A 12,816-nucleotide genomic window follows, 5' to 3' on the forward strand; every position below is an offset into this window, starting at 1 on the left:
TGTCGACAAACTCAAACTAAAGCTGCAGGTCAGAGTTTTAATTTTGATGATTAAGTCATATTCCTTCGAAAACTGATGAATAGCTGTTAAGTCACTCCACATCCCTGAGAAAATCCCAAAACTCCTCCGTCCAGGTGAGATTTACCTGGAGAAATCATTCCATCAGTCACACATGAAGTGTATGAGTGGGCGGGGCTTAGCGTCCTGCGTTTAAAGCGATAGTTCAAACCAAATTGTCATTTCAAACCTGTACGACATTCTTTCTTCCGTGGAAAACAAAAGACACGTAGAGCAGATTGTTAGTGACTGACAGCCTCCACCTCCATTGCATAATTCTCCCTCAAATACAAAAAAAAAAAGAAAAGAAAAAGTTTTTACTAAAATGGCTTATTCTGCATAATAATAATAATAATAATAATAGCACCTTGTGTTCCACAGAAGAAAGAAAGAAACATACATTACAGGTTTAGAACAACAACATGAGGGTGACAGAATTGTTGATGAACTCAAAAATAATACCTGCACTAATTAGTAATGATTACTAGCCTACTTACAAGCATTTTTTTTTTATTTAAATAAATAAATAAATAAATATATATATATATATATATATATGTACTATTATATACTAATAGTACCAGTAATAAGCCAGTATAAGCCAAAATAAACATAAAATAAAATCTAATAATTTTTTTATATTTTTTTATTATTCACCCCCTTTACAACGGGTTTAAGAAACTGGTGTGCTTCCTAGACCTAAAAATCACATAAATTATCAAAATTAACATGATTAATAATTATGAATATATATATATTATATATTTCTAGCTGTGCTTAACTGTAAAATATTTTATATAATTTTTGACTGCATTTGTTTTTAAAAACCATTTTCCAGTAAAACATTAACAACTGAAAAAGTTATGGAGTCTTTGAATATGTTGTGGACAATGGGGGACCTTGGAGCCAAAAAGATTGAGAACGACAAAAGTCTCCAGACAAAAATCCTGAAATTTGATTGGGATCCAATGGAGGTTTTGGATTTGTTAAGGGCCAAGCAACTCCTAGAGTATAAGACCGTCCTTAATTTTAACATAATTTCTTTAGTTCAGTTTTTGAAGAGATGCCAAGTTCTCTCCATGCAGCATGCGGATTATTAAAATAGCGTGCAGAATGGCTTTGAAAAGTAATTGTACACCACAGGATAAACAAGAGAACTGTGAGAGATTACCTGATGTCTTCATTCAGCAGAATCCACATGCGTCCACAGCTCTTCTTTGTGTTTCCAAATCATTTCCCCACACAACGGGTTAGACAACAAGCTCAAATCTTGACATTAATGGACAAATAAACCACAACAACATGTCTTCTCTGTACAGTTGTCTCAGCACTGGGATAGGAAAAAGTATTTTAACATCGCAAATATTACACTGCAGCTTTAAGAGTAGAATGATTGAGACTCACAATAATGATATGCATATGAAAAAGACAACTTTTTTTATTGTCATCAAATGATACTGTACAATCAGGACTCATTTAGAGGCGCTTGTGGTAATGTGGTTTACTCTTTCTTCATGCTGAGAGACACTGTCTGGTTAAAAATGATGCTTAAATTTAAACAACATCAATAAACTCTAAGCCTTATTTAAAGTACACTAGTTTTTCATTACACAATAAATGTCAGGAAGCACAGACAGTTCTGATTTTGACTGAACATATCAATAAAACAAATATAATGGCTTAAAGTGTTCCCTATATATTGATGTTGTGTTTCTTATAATGCACAGAAGAACTGGTCAGCCCTCGCTGGGACGGGTGGGCGTTGATGGATCAGTGTCTCTCAGCATTCACAAGAACATAAGAGTCAAAAACACAGATACTACATAAACTACATGGGTCTGGTCTGGATTTGTGACGGGCCCGATGTAGACTTTACTGGCCTCAAAGTTTGATCAACAGTAGTTTGCTCCATCACCAGTTATAAAAGACCTACAGAAAAGGACAAAATATAACATGAATTACCTATTCATACTTTTACAATGAAAAAGACTTCTAAAGCATATATTAACCTTAGTTCATGTTCATTTCAACATTAGCCAACACATTAATAAAATCAAAAGCTGTATCAGTTAATAGACCTGAGCTAACATGAACTAACAATGGGTAGTTATATTTGTATTAACACAGTAAATCTCATATAACAGAGGTATTGCTCAGTTGCCGCATTAAAGGGATACTACACTTTTTTTGGAAATAGGCTCATTTTACAACTCCCCCAGAGTTAAACAGTTGAGTTTTACCGTTTTCGAATCCATTCAGCCGAACTCTGGGTCTGGCGGTACCACTTTTAGCATAGCTTAGCATAGATCATTGAATCGGACAGGACCATTAGCATCTCTCTCAAAAAAATGACCAAAGAGTTTCGATATTTTTCCTATTTAAAACTTGACTCTTCTGTAGTTACATCGTGTACTAAGACCGACCGACGTGTACTATGACCGACGCTGCGTCATATCATTACGCCTGCTGCACTCACGGTACGGCAGCAAAGTTTCTTGATTATTACGCAGGAATGAGAGTATAGTTCCTAGCCATATCAGCCTAGAAAATCACAACTTTACATTTTCCGTCAGTCTTAGTACACGATGTAACTACAGAAGAGTCAAGTTTTAAATAGGAAAAATATCGAAACTCTTTGGTCATTTTTTTGAGAGAGATGCTAATGGTCCTGTCCGATTCAATGATCTATGCTAAGCTATGCTAAAAGTGGTACCGCCAGACCCGGAGATCGGCTGAATGGATTCGAAAACGGTAAAACTCAACTGTTTAACTCTGGGGGAGTTGTAAAATGAGCCTATTTCCAAAAAAAGTGGAGTATCCCTTTAAGTAAGGAATAATTCACCCTGGGCTGTTTAATTACCGGTATTAGAAAAATAATACATGCTCGAGGTGGTTAATTTGACCACGGTGCGAAGTGTCACGTTACACCATGGGTGTGCTTTATCAATGGCCTGGAGTCAATTATTCTGCTAATACTAAGAGTTTTTTATTTTATTTCTGACATTTGTCAGATTTTTCTTAAAACGCTCGTGTCAAACTAATTTCTTATGCATTTCATCCCAAGCCTCCATTGCTAATTCATAATAAATGTAATTTTAGAGCTAGTAACGAAGGCTTGAGACATTGATATGCAGACTAATTCAGTTATTAGAGAGAGAGAGAGAGAGAGAGAGAGAGAGAGAGAGAGAGAGAGAGAGAGAGAGAGAGAGAGAGATATTAAGCGTGTGTGAATTACCTGAGTCTGTGAAACTAAGTTTAAGTGCTTCAAAAACAGCTGCCTCAATATTGAGAAATGTTGTTTAGTTTTGCAGATGCGAATCTATTTTATTGCTAAAGTCGCAGGGCAGTGCTGACAATTTTCTATGTGCGTGAATGTTTCGTTTATGTGCCTGTAGCAGGAGAAAGAGAGAGTGCTTTCTATAGATAATTAAATGTAATTACTTGGAAATAATTTGTGGTTTTTATCCTATTGTTTACTATATTTATTTGCTTGGTCAGTGTCGTTGTGGGTTTTGGAAGTGATATGGAGCTGTAATGCGGTCAAAACCTGCCTGGAACTACTTTAGCCAACGCTTTATTTATTTATTTTATTTATTTGTGCAAAACATTTTTGAGAAGCAAGTTAGTGAGTGTGATATTATATCCTTACCTTCATTGTTAGTCTGCACTGCATCTAGTTCCTCTATATTCTTCCAGCCTCTTTCAGTTTTCCCACCAGATCCTCGACGGTCTCCACTTTCACTCCAGCGAGTCTCTGCGCAGGTTCGTCCACACTGAGCACCTCCAACCGTGAGCTCACATCCACTCCCAGGTCTGCAGGCTTCACATTCGCAATCTTCTTTTTCTTCGCTTTCTAACGGAGACACAAAATATAAAACTAATACATGCCATATGGTACAAGTTTTGCAGGATGTTTTCTTCCCTGCTTTCCACTCATGTTGGTCATTTGAAAAATTACGTCTCGTCAATTTAATGTTTTATTGACATGTTTTATTTTAATGTTATGTTTTATTCAATTTAACCATAGAATTTCATTAATTTAAATTGAAAAGTGCTTTTCCCATCTAAAAATCCTGAGGGAACCACTTGAAAATGCTAATTCTCAATAGAAAATCAGTAAAGAAGAAGAAGAAGAAGAATCCAGTAAAACCAATGAGATGGATCACTAAAACATCTTAGCCTTACATCAGAGTCTTTGACAAATTTATATTTTTTATGTTTGTGGACAAAGGCTGCATTTGTACGATCAAAAATAAAGTAAAAACAACAATATTGCGAAATATTAAAATATTAGCATATTAGAGTGATTTCTGAAGGATCATGTGACTGAAGACTGGAGTAATGATGCGGAAAATTCAGCTTTGATCACAGGAATAAATTACACTTTACTATATATAATAATACATTTTTTTTTTTAAATATATTCACATAGAAAACAGTAACTTTAAATTGTAGTAATATTTCAGAATTTTACTGTATTTTTGATCAGGTAAATGCAGCCTTGTGAGCGTAAGAGACTTCTTTCAAACACATTACAAATTTTAATTATAGGTAGTGTATACATTTACATATATGCATTTAGCAGACAGTTTTATCCAAAGCAACTTAAATTGCATTTAAAGTATACATTTGATCAGTTCATGCATTCCCTGGGAATCAAACCCATGATCCTGGTATTAATAGAAAAAAGAAAAGAAAAAAACAAACACAGTAACACTTTAAAATAAGGTTAATTGGTTAACATTAGTTAATTAAATTAGTTAGCATGAACTAATAATGACCTGCACTTATGCAGCATTTATTAATCTTTGTAAATGTTAATTTCAGCATTTACTAATACTTAATTAAAATCTTGTTAACATTAGTTAATCCACTGTGAACTAACATTAACTAACAACGAACAGCTTTATTTTTACTAACTAGCATTAACAAAGATTAACAAATACTGTAACAAATGTATTGCTCATGGTTAGTTCATGTTTAGTTAATACACTAACTAATGTTAACTAATGAACCTTATTGTAAAGTGTTACCAAAAACACTGTAATCCGTATGGGTGCACAGAGCCGTACAGTGTTGCGTTACTGTACCATGATGTTGGGCAGCGTGGCGTATCTGGGGGTGTTGAGACGGAGGTCAGCGGTCACAACGGCTGGCATATTGACCATAATGGTCTCCAATCCACCATCAATTTCTCTCACCACCTTCAGCTTGCCTCCTTCTAAGGTCAACTCAGATGCAAACGTTCCCTAGAAAATGATCAAAAAATTTGTGGGAATTCGGGAGAGGGGTCACTCTCAGTCCAGAAAGAAATGTGACATGACAGGCAGAGCAAATATCAATTTAGACTCAATTTGCACTGTAACTCCGTGTCCTAACCAGACGTGATGCGATAAGATTCCAGCAACAAATCATTTGTGTCCACACTAGACGCGACTGCGAGATGTGTCAAAATCAATCAAAACCCACAGCCAATCAGAACAGTGTGTGGGCGGAGTCAGCCAATCAGAACAGTGTGTGGGCGGAGTCAGCCAATCAGAACAGCATGTGGGTGGAGTCAGCCAATCAGAAAAGAGTGTGGGCGGAGTCAGCCAATCATAACAGCGGAGTCAGCCAATCAGAAAAGCGTTTGGGCTGAGTCAACCAATCAGAACAGCGTGTGGGCGGAGTCTCGCGGCGAGTGCACAGCACCAGAGAGTAATCTCGACGGCACTCGCAAGAAAATGGATAAGTAGCAACATAATCAAATTCACAAATATTACACCATTTAAACATTATTAAAAACACATAGACTACTGAGTTACTAAAACAATCTTTGTCAAATAATACACTTGTGTGTTGTTCACAGTTTGAACGTTCTTGTTTCCATTTGTTTAATTTCAAGATCTGAGGTGAATTATCCATTGTTGCTTTTACAGCTTCAAAGCTGGAGCACTAAATCATATTCAAAGTCACATTACACGCTTTTAACATTTAATAAAGCACATAAACAGTGCCTGAGATTATCATTGCCACACTTTGTGTTTGTTGTTCCGGCGCGACGTCGCAGAAAAATAGAAACCGTTTCTAAAATAGAATCGTTGCGGTTGGTTAGGACAAAAACTCTGATTAACATGAAAAATAACCTTTTATCGCGTGTAGTTAAGACACGGTGAAAGAGCCATTATGCTCTATTTATATGTTGTAGTTCCACTTTTGGACACTGGGAGGGGTGGAGTGTGGGTTTAATATGCATGTAGCCAGAGAGCAAGTGCAGTCAGGTGTAACTAATGAGGGAAACAAACCATTTGACATGTCAGGATCATATGTGGACATGCACACGTGTGGATTATAATGTGTTTTGACATCGAAACTGTGACAAATAAAGGGATAATTGCAGTATTGGACTGGAAGCGTCTTGTGTACATCTCACGCGTCAGAAATAATCCTACAACACCTCTAAGTGACAAGAAGGTTATTGTCGCTCCATGTACATTGAAAAAGAAAAATGCTCATGCAAAAATCACTACCATGATGCTAGGGTCTTCAAATCCATAATAATAGCGATGCTTTCTTTATAAACATTACTAAATACACAGATGGGAACAAACCTGCGGCCAGTCCAATAGAGCTGCCGTCATCTGTCCAGTTTGATTGCAGTCATCATCTATGGCCTAACAGAGGAAGATTACACAATATCATGAAATCAACTGATGAATATTCAGGAATTTGTTAATACTGTACAATAATGAACCGTCAGCTACCTGTTTACCCAGAATAATCAGATCGGCTTCCTCTTTCTTAGCGAGAGCAGCCATGATCTTGGAGACCTGCAGGGGACCAAGCGTCTCGTAGTCTTTTCCAGACACTTCCACATGTATCCCGCGGTCCGCACCCATGGCCAGAGCAGTCCGGATTGTCTCCTGCAACACAGATATTAATGTAACGCACCAGGAAATTAATAATATTTTATATTTTCTCCGCATGTAGTAAAAGAACATAAAGACACGAAACTCTTAAAGTCCCCCTGTAGTCAATAATTGTATCCCTTAAAACTCATCTTTGATCACCAAAATGACGTTTAAATGTTTTTTCCTGTGAAAAATATATCTTCATGCCAGCTTGAATGTATCTCTACACCCTCATAGTATATGCAGTTCTATGAATATGCAAATGAGCCCCGCCTCCACTCACTCACAACAGCTCAGAGATCCACTCGCTCAACTTATGTTCAATGCTCAACGCTGCACAATGGTGTTGCTCTTTACAACGTACACATAACGGCAATTCATATACCATACTCAGCAATGGTGTCGACTTATGAATTTACACATGGTTTGTCTTAAAGCGTATTAAAAACACCACAGACACATAAACAACATTAAAAACTTGATTTTAAAACTTGAGCCATTCGAGATATAATATTAGGAGTGTAACAATATATTGTGTGTCACAATATATCGCAATACAAAAATGCATCAATATGTATTGTGGATAGTTCACCCAAAATAAAAAATTACTGTGTGAGTAAAAAATTCAAGTTTACAGAGTTTTAGTGTCAGTACTACATTAAACTGCTATACGGTATTAATGTTGAATATAATGTATAATAATGCAAGTTGGCATAATGATAATGCCAAATGTCTAATGTTACCAGAAAAAAAGTGGCCTACATTATTTTAAATATAAAAAAATTGGAATATTGTGCAAAAGTTCATATATTTCAGTAATTCAAATTAAAAGGTGAAACTAATATAGTCAGTATATATCACTATATACATATGCATGATTATACTTTTCAGAGGGCCGACATTTCTGTATTTAAAATCCTTTTTTTTTTTTTTTGATTTCATGTAATATTCTAATTTTCTGAGGTTTTGAGTTTGGGGCTTTCATAAGTTGTAAGCCATAATCATCAAAATTATAACTTTTTCACAAATTTTTCGAGTTTCACCTGTATCTAGTCAGTGACAGAGAGCAAGCATATTCGTCTACAATAATTCTGTATTTTCAGCTTCAGAATCATGAATATTGTTATTCTGGTGTCTCTACTGTCCTGTGCGTTGGGATTCCAGCTCCAAGTCCAAGCCTATTCATTTACACACACAATGTAATATCAAATTTAGCATTTTAATCAACAGTTATTTTTTTTTAACCTTTTACCATATGTTTTGGAGTATTGCAATAATATCGTATCGTGAGTTCAGTATCGTGATATGTATCGAATCGTAACATGAGGGTATCTTTATACCCCAAATATACATATACACAGTATATAATTTGTGTATTTCTTACCTGAACCTGCTGAGGACCACAGCTGACGGCCACGATCTCCTTCACAAGCTTCTTCTCCTTGAGTCTGACGGCCTCCTCCACCGCAATCTCACAGAAGGGGTTCATCGAATGCTTGACGCCGTCTGTAACCACTCCTGTGTGGTCCGGCTTGACCCGGATCTGAGGTGACAGAGGCACAGAGGAGTAATCATACAGAACGTGAACAGATTCAGTTTATTTAGTGCCATGTCAGCATTCAAAGCTATTTTCATGGCAAAAATTAAATTACAAAAATACAAATATCATATAAATACAATAAAAACCAACCAAACAAACACAAGTCATATTATACAAGTTTTTTTTAATTAACATATGATAAAAAAAAAAAAAATCCAAAACCTTTTCAGGCATAATCTCACTAAATAAGTCCTTAAGCGAGGTAATTTCATAAAAGAGCATTCTACTTGTATTAAAGGGATGGTTCGGAGTAATTTCAACCTAGGGTCCTTTGCACCATGACCTCGAGTCAAACACCCCCTCCAGAAGCCTTTTCCCCTCAGTCGAACATTATTAAAGTTAGAGCTTATTTAGAGACATCAGCCGAATGGTTTAGTGCAGGCGCTAATGGATCCAAGGCTGTATCTCGTAAATTACCGCACTAATAATGCCCAGAATGGCACCAAACTTCTACAGTAGTACAAATAGGTTCTGTACTCATAAAACGAGGCACTGGAAAGTTTGTAAGTACATCAGGAGTTTATTTACATAACACTTGCCTGACGGCTAATGCTACCGCTAACCCGGACGTCGAGGACACTTCCGTGATTTGGGAAAAGCCCGAAAAAGTCCTTTGCAAAACTCACAGGTGTAAGGGGAAAGCTAGTGAATTTAACACTCCATAGAAATGTATTGATAACTGGATGATATTCGAAATACTTTTGAAGTGTTGATCTGAAAATACAAGCATTTATAAAACTTTCAAAACTCCTGGATCTGGGCGTCGTTACACTACATCCGTACGCATCGCTTTCTGCCAGGACTTTTACGGGTGTTTGGCTCGAGGTCACGGTGCAAAGGACCCTATGTTGAAATCACTCCGAACCATCCCTTTAAGTCCAGAACAATCTGATAAAACATGTTTAACAGTTAGGGGAATCTTACAAAACATGCATGAAGTTGGGTCTTCACCTTTAAGCAAAAAAAAGCATGAGTCAAACTTTACAGAACAAGAACAAAAAACACAAAGCTTTTCATATCCTCCTGAGACCCAGAAAAAAAAAGTTTTTTGAATTTAGTTTTTTTTCCATGTCATCACATTGTTTATAGAGCATAAGAAACAAATGGTAAAAAAAAAAAAATTTTTTTTTTTGAAAAATGATATTTTATTCATACGTTATGCCATGTCCTCTGTAGTGGACACCAGGACTGAGTTGTTTAAAAAATAAAATGACATGAAATTATATGTATAGGCAAAAACAATGGGATTTTTTTTCCAATCACCAATAAATTTAGGTGTTTCAGGATTTTTTTTAACCAAAATTTGTATAAAGATGATTCTCAATTATGTTATGAAAGATATAACAGATACACCATTTTACTTTATGCAATATGTGGGTAAAATGGCCATAAATTAATATTCCCATTCAATGCAATGTATCTATACACTGTATCTAATTTGCACATTAATGTCTTCTTGGAGCAACATTTAATGAAAAAAGAAGTGTAATAATTGGAGTAATAATTAGCAACATTTTAATACTAATATCTAATATTTCATAGGAATATTGATGTATAATTTATTTCCATATTCTCTTGTTGTGTCTCCCAAAATGCCTGATAAACATGATTTAAGTCCTGATGTGGACATGTATGAAATCAATGCCCTGTTTTGTAACAGAAAGTACATTTTTTTATTTGAAACCCCATAACGTTTTCCTGAGATGTTGGTTTATGAAATGCAATTTGAAAAGTAGTCCGATTTAAATTATAATTACAATATATTATCAAATTTCCTACATTTGATCACTAAATTAATGTCAGGCATTTTTAAAGCCCAAGAATAAGTTGTTTTCATGGTGAAACCTCCAAACATTTGAACAAACTTAAGCTGGACTGACGCTATTTTCTTCTGGAAACAAACTTTGTTGCATTATTTTCCTGTTATTCCTGTAAAGCTGCTTTGAAACACTCTGTATTGTAAAAAGTAGGGCTGGGAAAAGATTAATCGCGATTAATCGCATCCAAAATAAAAGTTTGTGTCTACATGATATATGTGTGTGTACTGTGTATAATTATTTTATAATTATTTAAAATTATTTTTATATTATATATATTTAAGAAATATTTGCATGTATATATTTATATATAATTTATATTATATATAAATTGTAATATTTTATATATAAATAACAAATATTTCTTAAATATATACATGCAAGTGTGTATTTATATATATACAAAATAATTATACACAGTACACACACATATATCACGTAGACACAAACTTTTATTTTGGATGCGATTAATCGCGATTAATCTTTTCCCAGCCCTAGTAAAAAGCACTATATATATATATATATAAATGTGACTTGACTTTTACCAGGTTTAACTGGAGGTTGTCCAAAACATTCACACTCAGAGGCGACATGTTTGACCTCAGATGACCTGTGCACATACTATTCCAAGAGTGGCATGAAGGACACAGAGACTCTGATACAACAGAGGCCGTTTCATAATACACACAGCACGCAGACAACACACACTGATCGGTCTGACACTCAAGCAGTGTTGAGGACACATACTTTCAGATCAATATCCCTATATAAGGCGTACTGGATCATAACCGACCGGTCTCAGGATCACAAATTACACCAGACACATTTACATCGAACATCCAGCTCTAGCTCACTGGAATCTGATTTGAAAAGATCACAATGACACAGATTTGAGACATTTCACAATGTATTGGTAACAAGCCTGATCAATATGATCTGACAAATCAATAAATCACAGCATAGCAACTCATTTGTAATCTGATTTCTTGATAAAGGCCATAATAGAAGGTCAAAAGAACAAAGATTACAGACTAAATCAGAAAATGAGTATTCAGAGATCGATCGAATACGGGTTTGCACGGTGGGTGTATAACACATTTAAGCAATACTATGCATACTATGTTAAACAAAATGTTGCTAATTGAGTGAGCAATAAAATAAGTTTATGTAATAAAAAAAAATTGTATCTTGAAAATCAAGTCATCTCAACCATGACACTTTTTTGTTGTTGTCAGTGATCTTTTAATATTTTTAATACATTATCAATTCTGTTTAATATTTTTTATTAAAAAATTATCAATTAAAAATCAAAAAGATGATGAATTCATAAGTCTGTTTAATAAAATGTCCCTTCTTCCCCTATATTTTAAACAAAAATGTAATTATACAAATAACTTTGGATAAAAGTACTTGATAAATTACGCCATTTTATTACATATTAAATATAAATCTCAGCATTGCCTAAATGCAATTACATATATAGACAACAGATGGAAAATAAAATATGTCCATTATGGTGGTGACCCACATGTTTTGACAATAAATATTAATAATATAAACTTTAACATTAACCGATTAAATTTGAAAACACCTTTCTTTTTAGAAATTCCTGCAGTCATATTAAAAGATCACATGTATTTCATTTTTTGACACTTTCATATGTATTATTAGTGCTGTCAAATCGATTAATTGCAATTAATCACATTCATTAATTAATTAATTAATCACAAAAGTTTGGTGTTTGTATAATATGTGTGTGTGCAATATATATGTAAATGTACACATATATATATTAAACAAACACAAACTTTTATGTTAGATGCGATTAATCGATTTAACAGGACTAATTATTATGTTATGCAACGAGCATGTTTATGAAATTACAGCTGGACAGTTGTTTACAGTAGAATATAGTTCATTATTATGATCCCACGGCCATGACTGTAAGTAGTTTCGTCAGATATTAATTAAAACAACAATATTAATAACGCTGACCTTCATCAAACAACCCAGTTTATAGAGCTATCCTCATTCAACAGAGCAGCTGGCCTACACTCAGCTCTTTCCTTGCCATAAACTGTCCAAAGCAGGACAACACCGTGTTTATTCATAATTAAAAGCATTAGCGTGTGTTTTATCTGATGTGTACCTTGACAGCATAATCAATGACCCGTTTAACTCCGACCAGAACTCGGGCGCTCATCGTGGACCTTCCTCTGTTCGACGCCGGGCATCGGTGAACTTCAGCAGAAGGCTCTAGCCGGAGCGCTAGTATTGTGACACCATTAGGGGCGGGGTTTAGCGTACGCCCGTTCTGTGAGCCAATAGAACTGCTCAGATCTGGGAGCTGTCAATCAAAAGCTGAGCTGTGGCCAATCAGTAACTTTGGGTGTTCTTGGACTCGAGCTGAAACGGACTTAAAATTGGTTCCTTTGCAAGTAGGTTAAAGGTC

General features: G+C 35.1%; 1 protein-coding gene across 1 annotated transcript; it reads right to left on the bottom strand.

Moving 5' to 3' along the window:
- Positions 1 to 1,471: 1,471 nt before the first annotated feature.
- On the bottom strand, positions 1,472 to 12,643 carry etfb (electron transfer flavoprotein subunit beta). Its single transcript, XM_084087935.1, has 7 exons — positions 12,514 to 12,643; positions 8,332 to 8,490; positions 6,801 to 6,959; positions 6,648 to 6,710; positions 5,148 to 5,306; positions 3,707 to 3,910; positions 1,472 to 1,986 (listed from the first exon to the last, which is right to left on the bottom strand). The coding sequence occupies exons 1-6, from the start codon at positions 12,565 to 12,567 to the stop codon at positions 3,740 to 3,742; spliced, it is 765 nt and encodes a 254-aa protein (XP_083944061.1). The 5' UTR covers positions 12,568 to 12,643; the 3' UTR covers positions 1,472 to 1,986; positions 3,707 to 3,739.
- Positions 12,644 to 12,816: the final 173 nt, after the last annotated feature.

Source organism: Abramis brama (assembly GCF_963993115.1).
Source record: "Abramis brama genome assembly, chromosome: 17".
NCBI classification, from domain to species: Eukaryota; Metazoa; Chordata; class Actinopteri; order Cypriniformes; family Leuciscidae; genus Abramis; species Abramis brama.